Source organism: Ovis canadensis, chromosome 22 (genome assembly GCF_042477335.2).
Source record: "Ovis canadensis isolate MfBH-ARS-UI-01 breed Bighorn chromosome 22, ARS-UI_OviCan_v2, whole genome shotgun sequence".
Taxonomy (NCBI): domain Eukaryota; kingdom Metazoa; phylum Chordata; class Mammalia; order Artiodactyla; family Bovidae; genus Ovis; species Ovis canadensis.
Genome location: NC_091266.1, coordinates 45,678,144 through 45,703,936, shown reverse-complemented (window position 1 = coordinate 45,703,936; position 25,793 = coordinate 45,678,144). Strand labels below are relative to the sequence as shown.

General features: G+C 47.6%; 1 protein-coding gene across 8 annotated transcripts in view; it reads left to right on the top strand.

Moving 5' to 3' along the window:
* XPNPEP1 (X-prolyl aminopeptidase 1) overlaps nt 1-18,305 on the top strand; it is a 51,190-nt gene extending 32,885 nt beyond the window's left edge. For all 8 annotated transcript variants that reach the window (XM_069567587.1, XM_069567583.1, XM_069567584.1 and 5 more), the window contains 12 exons: nt 680-890; nt 2,934-3,023; nt 3,305-3,355; nt 4,609-4,667; nt 4,806-4,883; nt 6,745-6,816; nt 8,786-8,846; nt 11,114-11,183; nt 12,046-12,219; nt 13,125-13,201; nt 14,412-14,510; nt 17,728-18,305. In XM_069567587.1, coding sequence (XP_069423688.1) covers nt 680-890; nt 2,934-3,023; nt 3,305-3,355; nt 4,609-4,667; nt 4,806-4,883; nt 6,745-6,816; nt 8,786-8,846; nt 11,114-11,183; nt 12,046-12,219; nt 13,125-13,201; nt 14,412-14,510; nt 17,728-17,856 — 1,171 coding nt within the window. In that variant the 3' untranslated portion in view covers nt 17,857-18,305. The remainder of the gene's footprint in view (nt 1-679; nt 891-2,933; nt 3,024-3,304; nt 3,356-4,608; nt 4,668-4,805; nt 4,884-6,744; nt 6,817-8,785; nt 8,847-11,113; nt 11,184-12,045; nt 12,220-13,124; nt 13,202-14,411; nt 14,511-17,727) is intronic.
* Nucleotides 18,306-25,793: the final 7,488 nt, after the last annotated feature.

The following is a 25,793-nucleotide window of genomic DNA, read 5'->3' as shown; positions in this document are numbered from 1 at the left end:
TGATGGCATCCCATTCCAGTACTCTTGCCTGGAAAATCCCATGGACAGAAAAGCCTGGTGGGCTACAGTCCATGGGGTCGCGAAGAGTCAGACATGACTGAGCGACTTCATTTTCACTTTTCACTTTCATGCATTGGAGAAGGAAATGGCAACCCACTCCAGTGTTCTTGCCTGGAGAATCCCAGGGACGGGGGAGCCTGGTGGGCTGCCGTCTGTGGGGTCGCACAGAGTCGGACACAACTGAAGTGACTTAGCAGCAGCAGCAGCAGCAGCAGCAGGAAAGACTAGTGGCAGGGAGACCAGTTAGGAGGCCATGGCACTAATCCATGAGAGATGGTAGTGGTTAACCCTAACCCTAACCTGGGCAGCAAGTGGGCAAGGCTGCAGTGAAAGCGGGAGAGGTTTGAGGGGTGCTTAGGCCATAAGTTCAAAGATCTCCATGAAGGAGGGAAAGAGGGGCATCAAGGAGGACAGTGCCCAGGTCCTGGCTTGGGGGACAGGGTGGAAGGTAGCATGCACGGGGCAGGGAGCACAGGTTTGGGAAGGGCATGGAGGGAAGAGGAGCTGCTCATTTGGGATGCTGGAAGGTAGAGCCTGTCTCTTGTGTGTGGGTCTGTGTTCTTGCCCTCTGATTCCTGCGCCCGCCTTTCCTCTCACCTCTCCTCTGGGCCCTCTGCAGGCTCTTCATTGACGGTGACCGCATAGACGCCCCCATTGTGAAGGAACACCTGCTGCTTGACTTGGGCCTGGAAGCCGAGTACAGAATCCAGGTGCTTCCGTACAAGTCCATCCTGAGCGAGCTCAAGATCCTGTGTGCCAGCCTTTCCCCAAGGGAGAAGGTGTGGGTCAGTGACAAGGCCAGCTATGCTGTGAGCGAGGCCATCCCCAAGGTTGGTAGCCCCAGAGCCAATCAAAACCCACTGTGGCTACCAGGCCTTTCCCAGTCCTGGCATCAGGCGGCTTCTCTTTGAAGCAGAGAGAGGTTGGTTGTTCAGGCAGGTTCCCAGGATTGGGTGTCATATCAGAGGTGTCGTCCCTGCAATGAGCCCTTTGGGCTCTTAGAACCCAGTGAGTCCCGTGTTTTCCAAGATGTGGCATGAGAGATGATTTTAGGTGGTGCACATTCACACTTAGTTTTATTTAAATGTATCTATTTTTAAAGCACTTTAACAGATTTAAAGAATGAACCAGTGGTTACCAATGGGGAGAGGGAAAGGAGGTAGGGCAATTGGGGTACCAGATTCAGAGGTACAGACTGCTATGTATAAAAAAAGCTATAAGGATATATTATATAGTACAGGGAATTTAGCCAATATTTATAATAACTCTAAATGGAGTTTAACCTTTAAAAATTGTGAATCACTCTATTATACATCTAAGACATATAATATATTGTATAGGAGAAGGCAATGGCACCCCACTCCAGTACTCTTGCCTGGAAAATCCCATGGGTGGAGGAGCCTGGTAGGCTGCAGTCCATGGGGTCACTAAGAGCTGGACACAGCTTAGTGGCTTCACTTTCACTTTTCACTTGGAGAAGGAAATGGCAAGCCACTCCAGTGTTCTTGCTTGGAGAATCCCAGGGACGGGGGAGCCTGTTGGCTGCCGTCTATGGGGTTGCACAGAGTTGGACATGACTGACGCGACTTAGCAGCAGCAGCAGCAGCATACTTCAATTAAAAAAAGCATTTTAGTGTGTAGTTGAAAAAAATATAATTAGCATATGAGACCATGTATTATAAAAATTATTTCTTAAGAGAGAGTTGATTTCAATAGACTGTTGATTCGAAGATCACCTAAAGAAGAGTCTTAAGTAAATAAGGGTCCAGCGAGTAGGCAACCCGGATAAGCCCTGTGCAGATGGTGTGAGAGTGTCTGAAGTTTGGGAAACACTACTCTATATCTGCCTCCCCCACCATATTTTATGGTTAAGGAGACCTGAGGCCCAGGGAGGGTTAGAGAGTTGGGGATTTATCAAAGGTCAAATGATAGTGATAGTGATGCCCTTGACCGAACCTCTGCTGGGTGGTGCTAAGCAGCTGACATGTACCCCCTCATTTTCACTGAAGCCTGGGGCAAGAGTCCATGCCACCTTAGTTGAGACTTTTTGATTGCCCTGCTCTGGGCCTCTGGCTGCCGAGTGGCCTTTGGCAAAGCCAGCAATATCCTGTCTCCTCCACTAAGCAGGGGCATCCTGGGCGGAGTCCAGACCTGGCCTTCTAGCCTGGTTTTCCCATCGCACCCCTGTCACTATCACACTGTGTGATGGAGTTACTCAGAGCTTTGCTTCCGTTGGGGTCATGCCTGCCTTTGTTTAATGAGGGGCAGGTATGTAAAAGAGAGAGAGAGAGAACAAGCAGTGTGGAGAGAGGGAGAGCCCTTTGAGAAGCTCCATGCAAGTGCAAGGTGATACAAAATTACCCCCTGCTCCCGGTAACACAGGGCTGGATTCTGACTTGTTCTCAGTTGGGAAGACTCTTCCCCAGCCCTTTAAGACCTGACTGTTAATGGTAGCTGATCCCTGAGCGTGAGGTGGGAAGGAACAGGAGCTCCCTCCCCTCTCATTGGTCACATGCATCCCCAGACGGTGGAAAAAGGCCTCCTTTGTGCAGCCAGAAAGGGGTTATTTCGGTCAAGCTTTGATCCGTTAGTGAACCCTGACATGACCATGGAGGTTTGAAAAGCAGCATCTTGCTGCTGGCTGGCAGCCAGCTGTCTCAGAGAGCTAAGGGGTGGGCGGGAGACGAGAAATAGCTTGTTTGGTTTACTTTATCAGAGTCACCACCCAAAAAGGGCAGGTCTTTGGGCTGCAGGGACAGCAGGGAGGGCCTGAGTGCGCGCTCTCTGCGATTTGTCTAAAGTGAGGAGTCCTGGCTGGAGGGATGATCTTGGTCTGGGGTAAGTGATTCCCACACTGCTGCCTCCCGCCCCAGGATCATCGCTGCTGTATGCCTTACACCCCCATCTGCATCGCCAAAGCTGTGAAGAATTCTGCTGAATCAGAAGGCATGAGGCGAGCTCACGTGAGTAAAGCAGCCTGTGCAGAAGACGGGGTGTGGTGGTCAGAAGGCCCAACTCCCTTACCTGCTGTGTGGCTTTGACCCTGGTGCAGGTAGGAATGTCTCTGAGCCTTCCAGAGTTAATGAGAGAATGAAAATAAAATACTGGATGGGTCATGGGAATCTCCTGCATGGAAAGCCCTGACTGCTGGTGGTGTGTGGTCCTCTACATTGGGGCTGGGCCTTGGATCTGCCCATCTGATTTTCAGTCATAACTTAAAAAAATGTCTCTATTATTTGCACAGATTAAAGATGCCGTTGCCTTATGTGAACTCTTTAACTGGCTGGAAAAAGAGGTTGGTTCTTAGTCTTTGTTTAACACGTGGACATAGATTATTCAGAAATTATCTACATGTGATTCTAACTGTGACTCTGGTCGACCATGAGGTCTAAGATCTTGATCTAATTTTAGTACTCTCTTTTAAGAGTTCTTTGTGGAAATTCGTTGTGTGTGTTTTTAAAAACTGTAGAAAATGGTAACAAAGATGAAGAAAGAAATTCCTTAATAGAATGGATCCTTTCTGGGTTAAGGAATTGTCTTGTAATAAAGTGGACTTTCATTATAAGGAAAAATGACTTACAGGCAAGCTGATTGTATTAAGAGAAAAAAGATCTTTGTGTATATTCTGAGCTTTAAGCCATAAAACTTTTTATATTAAATTGATTCTTGGTCATTAGTTTTTTGCCTTTTCACTCCTTGTAGCTGATAGGGAGGTGATTTCTTTGTGCTCTTATTAAACGGTATCGTATTCCCTTTAAATATTTTGTGAGCAACTCTTTGAAAGTAGCTTACTTTGGGAGAAGAAAATACTTTGATTCCCACAAATTTTTCCCGTCTGGCAATTGTTCATCTGTGCATGTCATTTTTTGTTTTTTTTTTTCAGCGTAGGTCATATTTACATGTCTCCCATTGTACCGCTATCATTTTGTATTCTGTTTTATTTACTTAGTATCTTAGTGTGAGCATTTCCCATTTTCTTTGAGATTTTAAATAAATGATCCAAATGGAGACTGTGTTTAGTGGCTGGCTGCTTTATTTACCCATTCCTCCTATTTTCAGATGTTAAGAGTGTTCTTTTGTTTTTTGTTTTTTGCAATTACCAAGCACCTTGTAATAATATCTTTGCATTTATCTTTATTTAGGATCTTTTTCTTGGGCTATTGTAGGTGGGAATGCTGTTGAAGTTTTAAATTTACATGTATTAAATTTGGGGAAGTTTTAGAATATAATACTGAGGGAAAAGTTGAGTGAAAAATTCAGTGGATAGAAGTCCTTTTACTTTTAGATAGCTTTGGTAAGAGCCTTTGGGAATTCCCTCCTTGTTGAAGATGAGACATAAGCTGTGTCCTATAGGATGGATAGTTGGAACACGGAGATTGAGGAAAAAGTAAGCTTTTAATGTACTCCCTATAACAGAGGAGCCTAGCAGCCTACAGTCTGTGGGGTCGCAAAGAGTCAGACATGACCGAGCGACTAACACTTTTCATAGTATGTGGGAGACCTGTGAATTTATCACACCCCAGTGGTTTATAAGCAACTTCCTCATAGGTGCCCAAAGGTGGTGTGACAGAGATCTCAGCTGCCAACAAAGCTGAAGAATTCCGCAGGTAAGGATTGCTGTGGGGGGCCCTGTGAGTGTTGTGCTCCTGTCCTTGGCACATTCAGTGAAGCTGGGTGGGGCGCTGATTCCTGGTACAGTAAGAACCTTTAGACCGCTCTGCTCTGTGTGTGTCTCTCTGTTCCAGGCAGCAGGCTGACTTTGTGGACCTGAGCTTCCCAACCATTTCCAGTACGGGACCCAATGGCGCCATCATTCACTACGCGTAAGGCATGCGGAGGAGCACGCTGCCTGGCTTTGCTGCTGCTTCTGCACAGGAGCCTGAGCAGGGGAGAGACATTGTTTTATCAAAGGCCCCTGTGCCCACCTCCATGTGTCTGTTGAGAGTGTTCTTATGTGTGAAATAAGATCTTTGAGGTCTTGTCTCTCAATCCGAAGCCTCTGCCTTTTGGGAAGCGCCTCTTTGGCACCGAAGTTGCCCATCGACATTGTCCATGATGTAGTGAAACGGGTCATCCCTCTTTCCTTCTGAGACTGCAGTATCTGTTGTCATAATCCCTGAATCTTGATAGTTAGAAGTTTTAGTGTTTTTCTTTTCTGACGGCGACAGCCTTCTTGACGCACTAGTCCAAACATCTTGTGAGCTCCATGACCTCCATACCAAACAAACTTACCACTAGGTTGTGGAGCACTCTGTTATGTTTAAGGAGATAATCTGTACCCTCTTTCCTCCCCAGCCTATGGGGATTTGTACCACATGAGCCCATGGACCCACAGAGCTGAGCTTCCTTCCACTGTGAGACCAGGAGGGCAATGATGAATTTGGGAGAGCTAGACCCACCTGTGGAGGTGGTGGGATGTGGAACTAGGCTTCCCGCATGGGCTCCAGCTTCAGCTTTGCCTGGCTCACGTGGTTTTGCCTCGTGTGGAGTATCTTGAGTTCTTTGCTTCCCATCTGTGACATGCATCATGGTGGAGCACTCTGGCTGTATCACTATGCTGTACTTGGGCACAAGTCCCCCCTCCACCCTTTTCACTGATCACTTTTAGAGTTTTTAGTCTTGGGACGAATTTTGAAGCTGCTGTGTGGGAGACAGTCACGGGTGTGGCTATTACAGTTCTCTCATATTAATGCTTCTGTTCCAACATTAGACTATCAAAAGGACTTGAGTTCTTGTCTTGTATTTAGCACAGGTGATGAATTTCGTGGCTGGATACGACCCTAGAACTTAAAAAAAAAATTCAGTCCAAGTAGGGAGAATCTCACTTTCCCTTTGTGTTTCTTCACTGTGGCTGTTGGAAGCCTGTTGAGAAGCAGGGTGCTGGGCCCATATCTGGTGGTCTTTTCTAGTCGTTGGGATCGAATGCCTACTGGCCTCCTTACTGCCTGCGAATGAAGGAGAACCTCTGTGAGACCCTCTCTGCACTGCAGGGCGGAGACTTGGAATGCTCATGTCCCGTCTAGCTTTTCCCAGTGCAGTGTATTGTCTGGAAGGAGATCAAACTGCTTTAAAAAATACCTCACATCCATTTGAAAATAGTGCTCTAGTATAAGAGCATCATGATCTACTCCTTTCCCCAGCAAAAGTCCCTTTAGTTTTTCTTCCAAAGTGAGGCACTTGCCTTCTGCCCCTCTGGTGGTCTAGGAAGCAAGTGGGGAGGCTCCCTGTGGGGTTAGGACTGAGGGAGAGAAATGGAGGCTTGAGGCAGGGGACTGAACCATCCTCTGCTACTCCCCCCCACACCCCAAATAAAGACAAATGACTCCAGGCTGCTCTCTTCTCAAGCTTGGTCCTCTTGCTTCTATTGATGATTATTTTTGTAGTTTTTACAGGTATCTCATGAACACTTATTTTGTTCTAGTCACAAATGGAGGTAGATATAAAGAAATATGTTATTCTTCCTTCTCTTGAGCTCCTTATCTAGTTGGGGAGATAGGTTGACTAGTCTTGAGTAGAAGGTTAATATTACTTGCAATAATTAACCTATTGGGTAACTTGGGTTTGATATAATTTCAGGCTTACATAAGTTGTTAGGCTAGTGCAAAGAACTCTTGTATTCCCTCCTCCCGGCTTCAGGAAGCATTTACATTTGTGGAATAATTAATTTGTAATTAATTTTCTTAGGCCGGTCCCTGAGACGAATAGGACCTTGTCTCTGGATGAGGTGTACCTCATTGACTCGGGTGCTCAATACAAGTAAGTGAATTGGGGCTACTGGAGAGCCTGCCTCCGCTAAGTCAGGGCAGTTGAGTAGGTGGACAAGGCGGGCTCCAGCTGAGATCTCTCAGCGGGTCATCTCATTCTGCGCCGGCCAGTGATGGAATTGTTCCCATGTCTTGTCCTTTTCCTCACCCCTTGTTGAAATAGCCCAGTTGTAATTCTGTTCCTACAAAAGACTGTTTGTTAGAAATGTTTAGTCCTTGGCTGGAAGCTGTTAAATACTAAATAAATAACTGAAAGTAGGCTTTCAGAACCATTGGGAAGTCTTCTGCCCCAGCCCATAAACTACCTGCCAGCTCCCCAACTTGCAGTGACCTCAGGGCCTTGGGGAGTGAGGGCTTAATTTTGAAAGGATGAATGAGAAATGAGGGTCATCCCTGAATGACCTCATTCTGAATTTCTTTCTTTCTTCATGCCTTGCTGCTTTCACAGTCATCATCTAGACTAGTTTCTCAGAGAACCCATGATTTGATTGGGTCTTGAGGTGGAACCCATGAGGAGGAGCTGGAATAGGTGTTACCTGCATCGAGAGAGCATGAGCCAGGCCTTTTATTTTTTTTTCTCTTTAAATTTTTATTTTTACTTTGTTTTACTTTACAGTACTGTATTGGTTTTGCCATACATTGACATGAATCCACCACAGGTGTACATGCATTCCCAAACATGAACCCCCCTCCCACCTCCCTCCCCATAACATCTCTCTGGGTCATCCCTGTGCACCAGCCCCAAGCCAGGCCTTTTAATACTCCATTTTCCACTGCAGCTGGGACTTTGCCTGGTGGAGAACCTTGTTATTAAATAAGCTCAGCCAAGTATGTGGAAGCCACAATCTAGCCTGGGAAGTATGAGTTGGTGTTAATAACAGCCTAGAGCTAAGAGTATTGAGATTACTTGGGTAATGGTGTAACTGGGTCACTTCTACATTTTAGCAGCATTCTAGAAGTTATCCTTTCTCTGTTGGGGTTAGATTGGGGTGTTTTAAAAGATGCATTTGGGTATTTTTAGGTTCTAGTAAACTGCTTGCCATCCTGACAGGAGGAATTAGAGTTTGCCCTTCTTTTGCCAGAAGGTCCATTTCCCTTTCATTCATAACCCCAGGAATGGTGTTTTCCATGAAACAGTCCTCACATTGTAGACTACGAGTGCGTGTGTGTCAAGGCCTGAGTGAGTTCACTCCCGCTGCGCTGGGCCATCCTTGCTTTCACACTGTGTTTCATTTTATTTTTTATAATAACTTTATTGAAATGTAATTCAACTTATTAAAGTGTACAGTTGATGATTTTTAGTTTGTTCCTAGAGTTGTGCAGCTGTCACCACCATCAATTTTAGAGTATTTTCATCACCCCCCAAAAAAGAAAGACTATTCCCATTGGCAGTCACTTTCCATCTTCCCCTAGCCAGGAAACCACGAACGTACTTCAGTCTGTATGCACTTGCCTGCTCTGGACATTTCCTATAAATGGAATTCTGTGATGTTAATATATGGCGTCAGTGTCTGACCTCTGTCGCTTAGCATAATGCCTTCAGGGCTCATCCATGCTGTAGCGCGCACCGGGGCTTCCTTCCTTTTCATTCCCGAATGCTGTTTCATTGCATGTATGTACTGCGTCTTGTTTACCCGCCACTGGTTGAACATTAGGTTGTTTCCGTGTTTGGGATGTGAAGAGCACTGCTGCCGCGAACATGAGTGTACATGTGTTTGTGTGGACATTCTCATTCTCTCGGGGGTTTACTCGGGGGAGTAGAAGTGCTGGGTCATAAGGTCACTCCATGTTTAAGAGACCTTTTATGAACCAGCAAACTGTTTTCCAAAGTGGCTGTTCCATTTTACATGGCCACCAGTCAGTGCATGAGGTTTCAATTTTTTCCACATCTTCACCTGTCTTGTATTTGAGGAAGAGCTTCTTTGGAGTGAACAGTATAACTTGTCCTTTCTTTTGGGCAGGGATGGAACCACAGACGTCACTCGCACCATGCATTTTGGAACTCCTACGGCTTATGAGAAGGTAAGAGAACACTTGGGAGGCCCTCTGCTTTCTCTGACCATTCCGTCTCATGAAAAGGGATTGTATAAATAAGTAAAAGTTACATGTGGGGCAGTAAAATAGCTCATTACTGTGGAGTCAGGCTTATCTCCTTTATGACATCCATGTAACTGATTATTGGAGAGATTTTAAGAGCATTCTGTCTGCTAAGGTCAGGCTCAGATTCAAGTTTAAACTTTGGCCTTCTTTGGGGAAGGGAGCAGGGTAGTGAATTTTTTCTTTTTTTTTTTTTTGAACAGTGTCTAGATTTGATTCTGAAAGCTACCCCCCTTCTTTTTTCAATTTCAGTGTTCCTGTTTATAGGCTCAGCTCTCTAGGAACCCTCTGAAATGACATGCATTGCTTGGTGTCTGGGCTTTCTGGCATACAGCTATAAGGTAGAGAGATGTATGCTAGGAGTCTAGACACTGGGCTTCAGATCTCTGCTGTTCCCAGGCTCCATGACCTTGATCCTAGACACTTAGACCATCATAAAAATGAGGGCAGAGTACTCACCTCCAAGGCTGGCTGGGAAGGTTCTGTGAGCTCAGCTGGTCCCTGGATCATAGCCACTGCTTGGCAAATACTGGCTGAATCTCTGAGTCTCTCCCTTTTCCCTGGGAGCTCCTTCAGGAAGCTTTTCCAGGGAGGAGGGCTTTGTGGGGTGCTGCAGGGCAGACACCCTAGTGCTGGTCCCTCGTGTCCTTCATTAGTTGGCACCAGCACCTTGGACAAGTTTGACCTTGGGTCCAGATACCTTTAGTTTGGGGCTTCCTTGGTGGCTTAGACAGTAAAGAATCTGCCTGCTGTGCAGGAGACCTGGGTTCGATCCCTGGATCAGGAACATCCTTTGAAGAAGGGAATGACTACCCAGTCCAGCATTCTTGCTTGGAAAATTCCATGGACAGAGGAGCCATGGCGTCTCAAAGAGTCAGACACGACTGAGCGACTAATTACCAGGGGTTCCTGTGCTGTGTTCAGTCTGGACCAGATTGAACAATGTGCGGTTTAGTGCTGATTTTGCACCTTACTGGCAAGCCACTACCCATCCAAACAGCACTTTTCTTGTCTGGGCAGTCGGGACTAAGCGCTGAGTATAGATGGTGGTGAGGTGCACAGAGGAGTAGCAAGACCACCTGGTTTCAAGGCCAGATGCTGCCACTTATGAACTGCGTGACCTGGCATGTTAATTACTTCATTGCTCTGTAAAGTGAGGGGGCAGGAGTGCCTCCATCCTGAAGAGTGGGGTTAGACATACAGTGCTTAGCATTGTGCCTGGCACCGAGGAGTAGCTTGATAGTGTTAGGTAGTGTCATCAGTACCTCTTACTTTTTCTCAGTCTTTCTGAGGCTCTAATGGTAGAGAGTTCATTTCAAAGGAAAGACTAGTGGGGTCATCTCTTGGACAGTTCTCTTTTACTACATTGACTTTCAAGATTTTCTAGAAAATTTGTCCCAAGGCCAAGTTTTTTTCCCACCATTTTTTTTTTTCTGTTCCCCTGATTTTCTCTGTGGTAATGCTATAAACAGTGGAAACAGTGGCTGACTTTCTTTTTTTGGGCTCCAAAATCACTGCAGATGGTGATTGCAGCCATGAAATTAAAAGATGCTTACTCCTTGGAAGGAAAGTTATGACCAACCTAGATAGCATATCAAAAAGCAGAGACATTATTTTGCCAACAAAGGTCCATCTAGTCAAGGCTATGGTCTTTCCAGTGGTCATGTATGGGTGTGTGAGTTGGACTATAAAGAAAGCTGAGTGCCGAAGAATTGATGCTTTAGAACTGTGGTGTTGGAGAAGACTCTTGAGAGTCCCTTGGACTGCAAGTAGATCCAATCAGTCCATCCTAAAGGATATCAGTCCTGGGAGTTCATTGCTAGGACTGATTTTGAAGCTGAAACTCCAGTACTTCGGCCACCTGATGTGAAGAGCTGACTCATTTGTAAAGACCCTGGTGCTGGGAAAGATTGAGGGCAGGAGGAGAAGGGGACGACAGAGGATGAGGTGGTTGGATGGTATCACTGACTCAATGGACATAGGTTTGAGTGAACTCTGGGAGTTGGTGATGGACAGGGAGGCCTGGCGTGCTGCGGTTCATGGGGTTGCAAAGAGTCAGACATGACTGAGCGACTGAACTAAACTGATTGCTATGAAACCTTAAGAGGCAAGGTTTTCAGAACTACCTGAAAACTGCAGGATGAAAGCATCTATGCCCATCTTGAACATGCCCCCTGGGTTTTCTTTGGCAGGAATGCTTCACATATGTCCTCAAGGGCCACATAGCTGTGAGTGCAGCAGTTTTCCCTACTGGAACCAAAGGTAGGTGGTGCCTTGTGTCACATGGCAGGCTTTTTCTTGTTCAGGCATCAAGCATGTCTAAATTTGGGTGAAAACACATGTCCTCCCCTTGCCATAACAGCCCCCAGACTACTCCAGGCCCAGCCTGGGCAAGTGGGGGTGCTGCTGGACTGAGCGGAGAGGACCTCCAGGGAGCCAGACTTAGGATCGGGCCCAGGGTCAGCTGTACCTCCCTCCTGACCACTTGTGTTGGGTGAGCTCGGGGGGGTGGCTCTCAGGAGAGGGCAGCAAGGCATGAAGGCCCCGGGGGAAGCTGGCTCAGCCTCCCGTCTGCCCCGGCTGTTGGGCCAGTGCTCCTTTCAGGACCCGTGCAGGGATTTATTTTACTGGGAGCCTGATTTGAGAGCTAGATCCTGTTGCCTGAGGACTGGTGGGTGGGCCACTGCATGGGAAGTTGATAAGACCCCGTCCTCGAATCTGCTTAGACTGCCCTGGTTCTCATCTCCCCGGGTACCGCTTTCCTCATGCTTGTAGTCTGGTTACGATCTCATTTTGTAGTTCCAAAACCGTAGGGTTCCAGCACTGGGAAGGGAATGTTTGTGCCATCTACTGCAGCCTTTACCTGCCGCGGGCGACGTCCCTGACCAGCATCCTCCAGCTGTAGAGTGAGCTCCAACTGGTGGGGGAGCCGTCCTGCTCAGGAACTCTGGTTGTCAGAAAGTTCTTTGTGCTGGACTGAAACCTGAATCCTCCAGTAACTTTTACCCGCTGGTTTCTGTTTCATCTTCTGGAGCCAAAGCTAACAAATCTAATCTCTGAAGTGCTTTGCAAGTTGGAAAGTGCTGTACAGATATCACCAAGTGGTCCTTTATGTGTCTTTCAGGCCACCTCCTTGACTCCTTTGCCCGCTCAGCGTTATGGGATTCTGGCTTGGATTACCTGCATGGAACGGGGCATGGTGTTGGGTCTTTTCTGAATGTTCATGAGGGTCCATGTGGCATCAGTTATAAAACATTCTCTGATGAGCCCTTGGAGGCCGGCATGATCGTCACTGATGGTAGGTGTCCCTCACCTAGAGGCTGCGTGTGGATCCTCTGCCTTTTTGAAAGCTCTGTGTTGTTTCTTATATTTTAATTATTATAAAGTAAACTGGAAAATTTTGCCCCTTCTATCACCTCATGGTTGAGATGGTAAAGAATCTGCCTGCAGTGCAGGAGACCTGGATTCTATCCCTGGGTCAGGAAGATGCCCCGGAGAAGGGAGTAGCCACCCTCTCCAGGATTCTTGCTTGGAGAATTCCATGAATAGAGGAGCCTGGTGGGCTACAGTCCACGGGGTCAAAAAGAGTCAGACCCAACTGAGCGACTAACACTTTGACTTCCTGTCAGTTTGAATTAGACAACAACCACATTTTTTGATTATAAAAGTAATACATATTCATTGTAGAAAATGTGAGACTGTGGAATGATATAAAGAAGAAAATGAAAATCATTTGTAATCCAGCCACCCAGGGGAAACATGACTTAACATTTGGATATGTTGACTTCTTGTTTCTTTATATATGTGCATACCTTTTTTAGTATCATTGAAATTGCACTGGACATATGGCCTGTATTCTGCTTTCTTACCTAATATGTCCCTATGTCGTTACCAAATCTTGGTGAACGTATTTTAACACATGCATCATTGTGTCTTACGGCTCTGCCCCATACTTCGTTTGGCGGATTTTCTGTTATTTTACTCCCTACCCTGCAGCCAGTTCTCAGGAATTCCAAGCCTTTCTGTCTCTGGACCTCTAGATAAAAGTGCCTCATGGGAAGAGGTGTATCTGGGCTCTTGCACTGGATTGAGTGGCCCTGCTGCTGTTTCTCCTTTGAAGTGTGGTCATCCCAGCAGTGAGAGCTTCTCTGTGCGTGTCTTCATCGCAGGCTGCTCCTCATTCAGGGGTTTGGTTTGTTTTAGAGCCCGGGTATTATGAAGACGGGGCTTTTGGAATTCGCATTGAGAATGTTGTCCTGGTGGTGCCTGTTAAGACCAAGGTGAGTAATGGTGTATTTATTTTGTTTTAAAAATTCCCTTATTCCTTCATGGGGGAAGATGAGGGCTTTTGTCCTTCAAACCAAGAGCATGCCATTCTGGGGCCAAAATGGAGTCTCCTTCCCTTGGTATTGGGGTCTTTTCCTGGAATTCATTCTCTCCTGCAAAGCTAGAAAGAAAATCCTGAGTGAACGGGGACCCTGGGCGGGACCTTAGGGAGCCTCAGGCAGGTCCCTGCTTCATGTAACGTGGGGCCCTGAGTTTACTGGAGGCAGGGTCTCATCATGAAACCTTCACCGTGTGTGTGTGGGCATGGAGGGGGGTGGTGGGGGGTGCTTGTTTAAAATCTCCCTCCAGATGTTGAAACCGAATCTCCAGGGCTGGGACCTGGGAACTGTTTTCAACAGATGTCCCAGATGATTGTTATCGGGTAAAACTGAGGAAGCCTGAGCTAGCCGCTGGGTCAGGTACCACACATGGGCGAGAAGACGGGTGTGGTGCCCTCTCCCCTTCACATTACCAAGAGGAGGCAGGTTTTAGGTGCTACGCTTTACCTCCAAGACCTGTTTGCTCCTCCTCCACAGCTGGAGGGAAGTGACTTCCTAGGCCTGCAGGGCGGCTGGCCCCCGGGTCTGCTCTCTGCTTGCACACTGACGTCACTGGAGCAGCCTTGCCTCTCCCCATCCCACAGGCCCTGCCAGAGAGACCCAGCATGGTCTGTGTGCTCTGCCGTTCCATGCCTCGTGCACTGGACAGACCTCTTAACGTCACCTGAGGGGCCTGGCTGGGGCAAGGCAGGCCGCGTACTTGATGTTAAAAAAAAAACCAAAAAGATCTGCTGGGGGCTTACAGCTTAGCAGAGGCTTGAGAAGCAAACCAGAGATGTGCCTGCTTCTAGATGCCCCACCCCCTGCCATGCCTTCTCCCCATCACAGCAGACAGGAGCCTTGTATACCTGCTGACCAGGTCCTCAGCACTCAGTCTGGCCTTTCCTGAAGGTGCAGGCTGTGGTCTGCACAGCGGAGCAGCTCTTGGAATGTGGCCCTGCCCTGTTCGTGTCTCCTTCATCTGTTAGAAATAGTGACCGGCTAACCACTCTTGATTTCTTGCTACACCTGGCTGAGGGGCGGTCATGTCTGAGGGGAGTGACCTCAGGGTGGGTCATCATGGTGAAGAGGAGTAAATGCTCCTATTGTCTTCCTTCTCCCATAGTATAACTTCAACAACCGTGGAAGCCTGACCTTTGAACCTCTGACTTTGGTTCCAATACAGACCAAAATGATAGATGTGGATTCTCTAACAGACAAAGAGGTAACAAGGGTGTCCTGGGGCAGGGGGCAGAAGTGTGTGTGTGGGGTGGAGGGTGGAGAGCTGCCCTGAGTCCTCCCGTTCATCCTCACTTTTAAGTCCTTTTCTGCCCTGTGTCTTCGCCTCCATCTTCACTTTGAAGTCAAGAGTCTAGGCCAGTTGAGTTGGAACATCCTAGGTTTCCCAAGGACTGTAGGTGCTTTTCCTGTAGTTGTTGGGTTTCGAGGTAGATAACAGCCCTGTTTGCCACACCCTCGGAGGCTGTAGTGTTCACAGGTGGGAATGAACAGTGTGCTCTTGCCTCTCAGGAGGGCAGGGGCCATAACTGCTGGGAGGCATGTTTAGCAAATATGGACTGTGTGTCTTCCCACAAAAAGCCAGGTGGGCAGGGGGGCTGTTGGCTGTTGCACACACCAGATTGTTTTCTCGTGTTGCTTGAAACACTAAGGAACTGAGAAGCACAATCTGTGCTCATATGCGTGGTTTTCACACAGACAAGGTGGGTGGTTGCTCTGGGCTCTGAAACCCTTCACAGAGCAGAAGCATGGCCGTGCTCACCTGTAGAGCTCAGAGGGTGACAGGTCTTGAAACCCCTTGAGACCCTCGGGTGGGTCCCCAGGCTCAGGTCCAGAACTGTGGAGGCAGACTGGAAGGGTCAGGCAGGCGATCAAGGTCAGAGCAGGGACGAGGGTCAAAAATGGTAGAAATAACACCACTCCAGCTATCTGCTGTGAAGTGGTCAGGCTTGAGCCAGGAAGACAGAAGCCAGAAGGATACCAATTCCAGAGCAAGGCAGGTGGCTGGAAGTCCAGCAAAAGGCAGACTAGCAGGAGCCAAAGGCAGGGCAGTGTGGTGGGAATAAGAGGTGGTTGTTACCAGGGGCAGCCGCTGGCCTCATCCCAGGGGCTGTGAGGTGGGACTGTATGCTCAGTGGAGCCCTCGTGGGTCTTGTTTTTGGCACCAGAGGAAGGTGCCTCTGCGGGCTGAAGAGCCCCTGCTACAGGCCTGTGGGATGGGGCTCTCTCCACCAGAGGCCCCTTCTTCTGCCTCATCAGTTCACAGATGGTTGACAGGAAGGTCATCCACTTCTCACTCTGATGCCCTCCGTGTGTGGGCACTTGTTCTTGACCTCAGAGCCCTTGGTTCAGCCAAGCGTTCCTGCTCACGGGGCCGACACAGGCCCCCGAGGCTGCTCTATTCAGGTCAGAGATGGATATGGAACCGGAAGCAGCACCGGGTGTGTCTCTTCAGCAGGAAGACTCTCTCCTGTGGTCCCGGGGCTCTTCCCTGGTCCCCGCAGGGGTAGCTTAGGTGGGAGCGGATGAGAACACAGAAGTAAGCATGGGAGCCCCACTTGCAACCCTCAGCCCCAAGGAACCAGTCTCTTCTCATGGCCCCCAAGCACAGCTTCCAGGCTCTGAGCAAAAGAGTCTCTACTAATAAGTTGTTTTGCACTCTTGGATGCTGAAGGCTGTGTCGTCTGCCAAATAATCCCGGGTCAGAGAGGCCTTGCTGTCCATGTGAGCTGTACCGGTCAGGAGACATTTCTCTCATGTGACTTTCCATTTTATCCAGGGAAACAGCGCATGAGGAAAGTTAAGCGAGGCCAGTTTTTCCTTGAGGGAGAGTTTTGTTAACCTGTGACTCCCCCATGACATTGGCTGGACCATTGTTCATGACTATATCTTATGGACTCAAATCACTGAACTATTCTCTTAGTCAGTCAGTTTTTGTAGGACAGGGAATATCTTCTTACCTTGGAATCATTAGCAAGTTTCCACAAATAACAAGTAGAGGACAGTATTTAATATAACCAAGCAGAATGTATTTATTATCTCATGTAGCAGAAGGGTTCATTTCCCATATACCACGCAATAAATCTGGGACTTCATTCTGTCTTAAGGCATAGAGATACCCCACAACAAGATACTGCCCACCGGGCTTTGAAACTCCCAGTCCTTGCCCTTTACTCTCTCACAGTCTTAGCATTTTGGGGTTGGGTCTGCATTCCCATCCCTCTGTCACCAGGTGGCAGCAGAGGACTTTGGACACGAGTGTGGGCGCTGCAGGCTGCCAGGGCCTTTGTGGTGGTGCTTTGGCTGCTGACGGGGCCCCGTTTTCCCCCAACCAAAAGAGTCTTGGGAGTTTCTCTGTGGCCCCTTGTTGCTCCTGTCTCTTGCACTGTTGAGCTGCCTTACAGCCCTGCTTGGCCTTGCTGCTGACATGTAGCAGCTTGCTTGGTTTTGGTACTGCAGCCCTCCACCCCCATGCCCCCACCTGCCAGACAGACTAGTGACTCTTATCAGTGAGAGCTGGAGTCCTAGTTGGGTCAAAGCCATTGGCAGCATCCCCCTGTCTGTCTAATGTGAAGTGGGCAGGCCCCCTTCATGGACAGTAGAGAGTGGGTTCTGCTCTAGGTAGAACTTGCTTTCTTCCATACATCAGCCTCCCTGCCTCCTCATGAGGAGGAGATCTAACCTTTTACACATGCACAATTTCTGTTATCAGGTTCAGCACGCCAACACCCCGCCCCCCGCCACACACACACCAAGTCCTTCCTTTTTGCCTCCTTTTTAATCTCCTGGTGTGGTGGCCTCATTCAGTTGAGTGTCTGAAAGTCAAGCGTACTGCCCACCCCACTCTGCAGCACAGCCCTTGACCACCAGAGGCTTTGGGTGCATCTGGACGGCCGCACTGGCAAGACTGTCATGGACCTAGCTGATCCTACATTATTCAGCTTTGTAGGAGGTGGATACGGAATAGGAAATCAGTGCCTCGGTAGGACAGCCTCAGGTGTGTCTTCACAGCGGTCGAGGCAGTGGGGTGGGTGCAGGAGCCACGAGACCCCCTGCCCCTCTCTCTCTCATCGTGGCTTCCAGGCAGGGGCTGTTGAAGGGAGCTCTGGCTGCAAGTCTCCCTGCACTCAGGGGAGCCCAGAGCCACAGCCTGCCGTCAGGTGTTCACCGTTCCCCCAGAGTCACTGACGCCCGTGTGCAGCAGACGGTTCTGGGAACGTTCGCACCATCAGCCCTGTGGCTCGTCCTGTCTGTTTCCAGGGAGGCAGAACACAGGGAAGTCGCTGTCGCTGGGCAGGGAGAGAGGGTCCTGTGCTCCTTTACTCTCACCCTGTGAGCTCCGCATGTGGGGCCCCACTGCTCGGTGGGCAGGCTTTGGTGCAGGTGTGATGGTGAGAATGCGTCTGTCTTCCTCCCTCTTGCAGTGCGACTGGCTCAACAGCTACCACCTGACCTGCAGGGACGTGATCGGGAAGGAGCTGCAAAAGCAGGGCCGCCAGGAAGCCCTCGAGTGGCTCATCAGAGAGACGCAGCCCATCTCCAAACAGCCTTAATACCTCCTTGGTTTTTATAAAAAACAAAAAACAAGACAAAAAACCAAACAAGAATGCTCTGGGGAAAGGAAGAAGCCCGGCACACCCCTGACATTTCCCCCATGTCCCCTCCTTCTTCCTTACTGCCCCTTTTTACTTTTAGACTCTGAGAAGAACTGAGAATGTTCTTATCCTCTTTGATATTTTCTTGCAGACACGCAATCTTTTATGATTTTTTTTTTTAATTGAATGAGCTAAGAATAGATTTCTGCCCCAGAAGGAGGGTACCTATAAGCCGAGTGCTTGATCGGGTGGGCGCCCCGAGCTGCCACAGGGAGCCCTCTGGCCGGCGCTGGTGAAGCAGGCAATGCTCTGTGATGGCCATGTTCCCGGTGCTAGTCCCTCATTCATGATCCCCTTCATGCACACGAGACTGTATTTATGACCTGAGATTAAAATGTGAGAATGGGCTTCGTCTCTGCTGTTTCTGTCCTCCCGGCACCATCTACCCTACTGGGTGTGGGGTAGGCTCCTCTTTAGGGCACGTGTTTTAGGTGGTGCAGGAGTGCCCTTTGGGGAGACTTCCTTGGCCTCTCTGTATCTCTTCTGACTTAATTTTCAGCCTCTTTTTCTTTTCTCTAAAAGCCCAATGTTTTTTTGAATAGTTTTATTTTCCTTCCCTGCCTCTGGTTTTAAAATGTCATTGATATACCAAAAAAAAAAATAAACCAACAAAAAATCATGTCGACAGTGACAGCCTTCCATGATCCAGTCTGCAGTGGACAGTGTGGATGTCCCTTTGTCTCATTGCTTGTAGGAAGTGGTCTTTGGCTGGTTCCTGTGACTTCCTGTCCTTGGGCCTTCCCTGCACTTGCACACGTGGAGCAGCCTGAAGGGCTGGCAGAGCTTATAATTCTGAGGCCTCAGACTGTGAGCATTGGGTTGGGAAAATGAACCTCTCAGCCCTTAGCCGGGATGTCTGAGGTGTGGTCTACACTGTCTCCTGGGGTTTCTCAGTGGAACTGAGCCCTTCTTGCTGACGTGGGATCTTGTTCAATGACACACCCTTTATTTTCTTCCTTCCCTCCTGGGACTCATTTTCCTTTTCCTGGAGTCATCTCCCAAGAGGCCATTTCCATGCAAATCCTTGTCTTTGGGTCTGCTTCTTTAGGAACCCAAGACATACCTTGTAACATATAACCACTATTTGCAGCATATTTTTTTGCCAGTTTCTTTCTTTTTAGTATTCAGTAGTATGTAGAATGTGTGTGCACAGATAGAAGAATATTCCTGCACACATGCACATCATATGTACAGACATGGGGCTATTCTATACATACGCAATTTCCTTTTTTAACTTGGCAATATATATACCAAGTTATTTTTCCATATTGGTACCCATAGATCCAATTGTTTTTAATGACTGTAGACTATTCTGTTGCATAGCTATATCTTTTTAAAACCAGCCTCATTGAATCTTAAATTACATCTTTGATTTGGGCAGTAAATCAAATCATCTTTGATTTGTGAAAGGTAAGTAGAAGCATACGTTGGCTTTTCACCAAAGCATGGCTGGCATGGGCCAGTGCCCATTACTGTCTCCAGCTGGGGAGTAGAAAATGAACTAATCTGTGTTTACTAGAGCTTCCCTGGTAGCTCGGATGGTAAAGAATCTGCCTGCAATGCAGGGGACCCAGGTTCCATCCCTGGGTTGGGAAGATCCCCTGGAGAAGGGAATGGCTACCCACTCCCGTACTCTTGCCTGAAGAGTTCCATGGACAGCGGAGCCTGTGGGCTACAGCTCGTGGGGTCACAAAGAGTTGGACACGACTGAGCAACTAACACATTCACTTTCCATCTGTATTGAACCAGGGGGGCAGCAAAGAAAACTTGACTGATAGGGTGACCCTAAATTGCCAGAATACCTACGAATGGACTTGTCAACATTTACACCACTCATCCTGCCTTCTTTCCTCCCAAGGGTCATTGATTCCAACTTGCTGTGTGGGAGGAAGCAAGATAGACAGCCAGTTCTCAGGCTATATTTGTAACAAAGGTAGGAAAACACAGAAGCAGTGCCACACAGTAACAGGATATATTTTGATTAGCCAGAGATCAATTCTTGAATGCCTTTGGTTCCCCCTTGCTCATATTTCGAATATGTTCCATAAGATTAGACTTAAAACAGACGTTTTCCCTCTGATGATAGAACTTACTAATCAGCCTCTCATCCACCTGAAAGTTGGAGCCCCACCCCTACCTCCTTGAGGATCCAGACCATCTTCTCCTCTGTGATATCCTGAAACTTCCCCTTTCTCAGGAAATGGGAGCTGTGAATTGCAGCTGTTTTGGAGTTTAAACAGACTGTAACTCAAGTGTGACGGCAACTCCACTGTTCGTTCACCAGGCTGTTAAGCCTGTCACTTCCCAAGGCAGCCTCAGAGCAGAGTTTGATTTAATTGGCTCAAGCCCAAGAAACAAAAATTTCCTGGTGCCAAGAGCTTCCTGCCCGACCCGCGTGTCTTGGCATGAAGTTCAAGAGCCATAAACTAGGCGAGATGGCCCCAAAAAGACCGAGGACCAAAATAAAACTGTGATGTGCAAGAGCTCAGAGGAGACGATGAGGAGTTAAAAATGAGGATCAAATGAATCACTCTTCTTCACTTTAAATGATAAAAGTTTGGGTGCAAAAGCGGGCATTGTGCTAAATTTGTGGAAGAATTTCAGGGAAGCTGCCCTTCTGTGTCTTTGTCTTTCTTCCTTTACCGTCTCTTGAAGTTTTAGGTACAAGATGGGATTCAAAAATGGCTATGATATGGGGCCTCTGCTGTGAATAGCCCAGAGGCTGCCTTCTGGAAGCTTGCTCACCCTCTGGTTAAAAATCCATCTGTGGGGGGCTTCCCTGGTGGCCCAGCGGTTAGGCATGTGCCTGCCAATGCCAGGGACATGGGTTTGATCCCTGGTCCTCCACATGCCGTGGAGGAACTAAGCTGCACAACTATTGACCTCGTGCGCCCTAGAGTCTGTGCCCTGCAACAAAAGAAGCCACCGTGGTGAGAAGCCTGAGCATCATGATGAAGACCCGGTTCAGCCCAAAAAAAAAAAAACCTGTGTTGCTTATGCTGTGAGAGGGGCCCGCCCCACCATCCTCGCGTTCAGTACCTATCCAGCCTAAAGGCCAGGGCCAGCATTTAGCCACCCCGCAGTAACAACCATTTATTGTCAGGTTGGGTCAGGTTTGAGCAGATATTCACATACTCACAAGCTGTGAGGGAGGGCTTGCCCTTGGTTTTTCCTGGCAGCTGGGGATTTATACCAACAATGACATAAAGACTCACAGGCTGCCTTTGGTGACACCTTTCAGCTTGAGCCCTGCTGGCTCCTAGGGAGAGACAGAAGTGGGTAGTCAGAAGGCTGGGAGAAGACAGGAGGGGTGCTTGGCAGTTTTAATGCCAGTACTCTGGTGGCTGGTTCCTGAAAGCAAATGGAGTACAAAGAATGAGAAACTCATAGGATCAGAATTTGAAAACAAAAATTCAGATTCTGGCAAGGTGATGGCTGTTGTGTCATAGGTTTTGAATCTCTTCAAATCATTCCCTAAAAACACAGAGAAGCCGGGATAGCACACTGAAATTCATGGGTGAGATTTATACCAAGTATATGGGACATGTATCCCGACAAACTTGGAAAAAAATTTTTTTTAATTGTAGTAAAAGTCATAAGATAATTTTAACCACATTTAACTGTACATTTCAGTGAGTAAGTATATTCACATTGTTGTGCAACTGTCAACAACCTTCCACATCCTGAATTTTTCACCTTCTTAAACTGAGTCAGTGCAGGGTAACCAGTGTGTTGTCAGCAGCTGTGCAGAAGGGCACTATGAAGGGGTGCTCGATGGACTCGAGAACCCCAAAATAACCATCAGAAAAATTATTCTACCTTAAAGGAAAATGAATTCTTTAGTAGTCAAACGAATGATCCAGTCACACAGTAGAAAATATATGAGACTGCCATTAGCTTTTACAGCAACATTTTGGAGAAGAAGAAATGGAGTAACACAGGGCTGTGGTTACAAGGTGTTTGTTATTGTTTATTAGGCCTCAAATTTCTTTCACGTGTTTTGTATCTGTGCTGGATTTAACAATTATGTTAAAAACTAGCAGTGACCAGGTGGGCAAAACTAGAGCTAATGGGTTGGACCATGATGGTAGGGGTGGGGAGATGCAGTTGCCTCTGTAACTGCACACATTTAGGGAAGGGAGTTCTCCTTGAATCGGTCTTGATGGACGATTCCATCACAGACACCATCATCTCACCAGACAGTTATTTTTTGAAAACTGGGATCACTGGGATTTTCTTACTTTTTTTAGCTTCATGTTTGTCCGTTTGCCTCTGTGGCTCCTTCAGGGCAGGGAGGAGACTAGTTTTTCTTTTGAGGTTTCTCCATCGGGTGCACGTTGAATGGATGCTGGTATGCTGCTACTGCTGCTAAGTCGCTTCAGTCGTGTCCGACTCTGTGCGACCCCATAGACAGCAGCCCACCAGGCTCCCCCCATCCCTGGGACTCTCCAGGCAAGAATACTGGAGTGGGTTGCCATTTCCTTCTCCAATGCATGAAAGTAAAAAATGAAAGTGAAGTCACTCAGTCGTGTCCAATTCTTAGTGACCCCATGGACGGCAGCCTACCAGGCTCCTCCATCCATGGGATTTTCCAGCCAAGAGTACTGAAGCGGGGTGCCATTGCCTTCTCCAGATGCTGGTATAGACAGGCTCAAACTCCACCACAAATTGTATGTTTATAGCAGTCCGAGCCATTTTCTTACCTTCTGCCCCAGAAGTGAGTGCAACGTGTCCTTTTTTTTTTTTTTAACCTGAGTGCTTGTCACAAGGCACTGCCATCTCTTCAAAGTCCTGCTTTGGCTCTGAGGGCCTGGGGACACAGCCCATGGCCCACCCTCCTCTTCCCTGAAACCCTGGGCTGAGGACTATCAGACTTGATGCTTTCTTGCTCTGTTTTCTGGTCCTGTCCTGTGAGTGGGTTACAGACTTCTCTCTTGCCTGAAAAAACCTCATCTAGTCTTTCTTCAGAATCGCTTGGACTGCAAGGAAATCAAACCAGTCAATCCTAAAGGAAATCAATCCTGAATATTCATTGGAAGGACTGATGCTGAAGCTGAAGCTCCAATACTTAGGCCTCCTGAAGCGAAGAGCCAACTCACTGGAAAAGACCCTGATGCTGGGAAAGATTGAAGGCAGGAGAAGAAGGGGATGGCAGAGGATGAGATGGCTAGATAGCATCACTGACTCAGTGGACATGAGTCTGAGCAAACTCCAGGAGATAGCAAAGGACAGGGAAGTCTGCAGTGCTGCAGTTCAAGGGGTCACAAAGAGTTGGACACAACTTAACGACTAAACAGCAATGAAAAGATGCTCTATCTCAACATTTTGTCTGGGAAATGAAAAGAAGAATAATCTTGATATATCATTTCATAAATACCACATTGACAAAATTTTATATATGATAGTTCCAACATGTTGGTAAGATGTTGAAAACTGGTACCTTTATGTACTGCTTAGAGGAGGTGGACTTGGTATAAAAGCTGAGGAGAGTATGGTTTATATAGTGAATCCTAAAGGAAATCAGTCCTGAATATTCATTGGAAGGACTGATGCTGAAGCTGAAACTCCAATACTTTGGCCACCTGATGCTAAGAATGGATTCTTTGGAAAAGACCCTGATGCTGGGAGGGATTGAGGGCAGGAGGAGAAGGGGATGACAGGATGAGATGGTTGGATGGCATCACTGACTCAATGGACATGAGTTTGATCAACTTTGGGAGTTGGTGATGGACAGGGAAGCCTGGTGTGCTGCAGTCTATGGGATCACAAAGAGTCAGACATGACTGAGCAACTGAACTGAACTGACTGAAGTTGTTAAAATATAAAAACAACAGCATGAAGGACTAAGGAAGCAATGGAGGCATACTGTTCCAAAGTTCTTATAAGGACTGACATGAATTTGAGTCAACTCCAGGAGATAGTGAAGGACAGGGAGGCCTGGGGTTGCTGCAGTCCATGGGATTGCAAAGAATTGGACACGACTTATCAACTGAACAGCAGCCTTATTTAAATAGAGAATTTAAAGCTGTTGTTTATGGGTCACTGTGTGGACCCAGTACATGGAGGCTACAAATCCCTCCTCCAATTCCTCTCTCCTTTCGAGAAAAGTCAAATGTTTTAGTTCTGCAGCTTCCCAGGCACAGCTGAAAATCTGTGGAATTCTCTCCTTTCAGAGTTAGCCATCAGAGGGGGTTCCAATCAGAAAGCTGAGACTTGAAACTCTGCCTAGTAGAGGGCCCAGAACAGGGAGCTCGGACCAGCAGGGCCCACCATCCTGGCCCAGTCAGATTTCAAGCCAACATAATTTAAAGAGAGAATTTTCTAAACAGAGACAAACCCAAATATACCAACCATTAAACAAAACAAAAACCAACCAAACTTCCAGGACACTATTACAAAATAGATACGCACACATCATCTCAGAATAGAGGACAGTTAACTTAAACACATTTTAACTCATGGTAAAACTTATGATATTGGCTTCACTTTTTTTTTTTTCTCATTTTGGGGAATTGTTTCGTTGCAAACATCCTTATTACACACAGCACCATGGAAGATGCTAAATGGAGGAAACTAGGCACAAAATAGGGCGCCCTCCAGGAGTCACATAGAGAAAGGATGAGCGTAGGTGAGGCTCCCTCCAGGAGACACAGGTAAGGCTGGTCTATGTGGCCAGAGGTCAGGATCTGGTTACCTGGGCTTGAGGGTAAGTAACTGGAAGGGAGCATGAAAGACTCTAAAGCTGCTGGTGATGCTCTGCTTCATCTGGGTGCTGGTTTCATAGCATGTCCAGTTTGTGAAAATCCAGAGAACTCTGCACTTATAAAACTTGTACTTTTCTGTATGCCTTATACAGGAATTAAGTGTTAAAAACACATGCATCATCATTGCCTACCCTGAGGCTTTAGTTTTTGGGGACCCATTGATCAAGTTCAACCTCTATGTTTGATAGAGGAGGAAATGGAGCCCGTGAGAAGGGAGGCACCCATTCTGGGTGACAAAGCAAGTCACTGGCCAGAGTGAGTCTGCAGCTTGAAGCTTAGCTCCGGGACCCCTCGCTGCTTCCGGCTTCCTTGTTCTTTAGGAACCACGGAGCTGGAGGCTGCGCTAGTGCAGGAAGGGTTCTGGCTGCTGGGGTGGTGGGTGGGGCTCCAGAAGGGGAAGAAGCTCACCTGGTGGGGCTCAGCTGATGGTTGAAGTGTGGAGTGGGTGTTGCTGATACCCTCACACGGGACTGTCCTTACTCCGAGGCTCTTCCATTCCCTCTGCTGAAGAGCTGTCTACTTCAACCGGCAACTCCTTTGCTCACAACAGCTTCATTTTATTATTTCTTTAGAGAAGAAAGTTCTCCTTTTCAAGGCAAACTCTTTGCCCATTTATACACTTGAGGGTATTATTAATTTATAATAATCAAATTGTTATTGAATTCTTTTGTATTTGCATCTTTTATCCCCCCCCCCCCCCGCCCCCTGCCGCCCCATAGACTTATCCTTCTGACTACAAATATATTCAGTATTTTTCTCTCCAGCAAACAACCCCTTTCCCGGTCCTGATTAATGAATCAGTATGTACGTGGGAAGTGCCTATGCTGAGCCCTGTACAAGGACAGGATGGACAGTGTCCCTGGTCACAGATGGCAAGTCCTGCTGCCTCGCAAGGTATTTTCAATGTTTTCAGACTTTCTGAGGATGCTGCATCCCTCTGCACTCTTTCTGGCTTCTCATGCCCCTATTTCTTTTCCACTCACTGTTAACTGACTCCACCCTCACTACCATTTTGCTTTGTTGCTTAATTAATTCGTTTTTTGAAAGCCAGCGTCCTTTGAGCCAGATGAA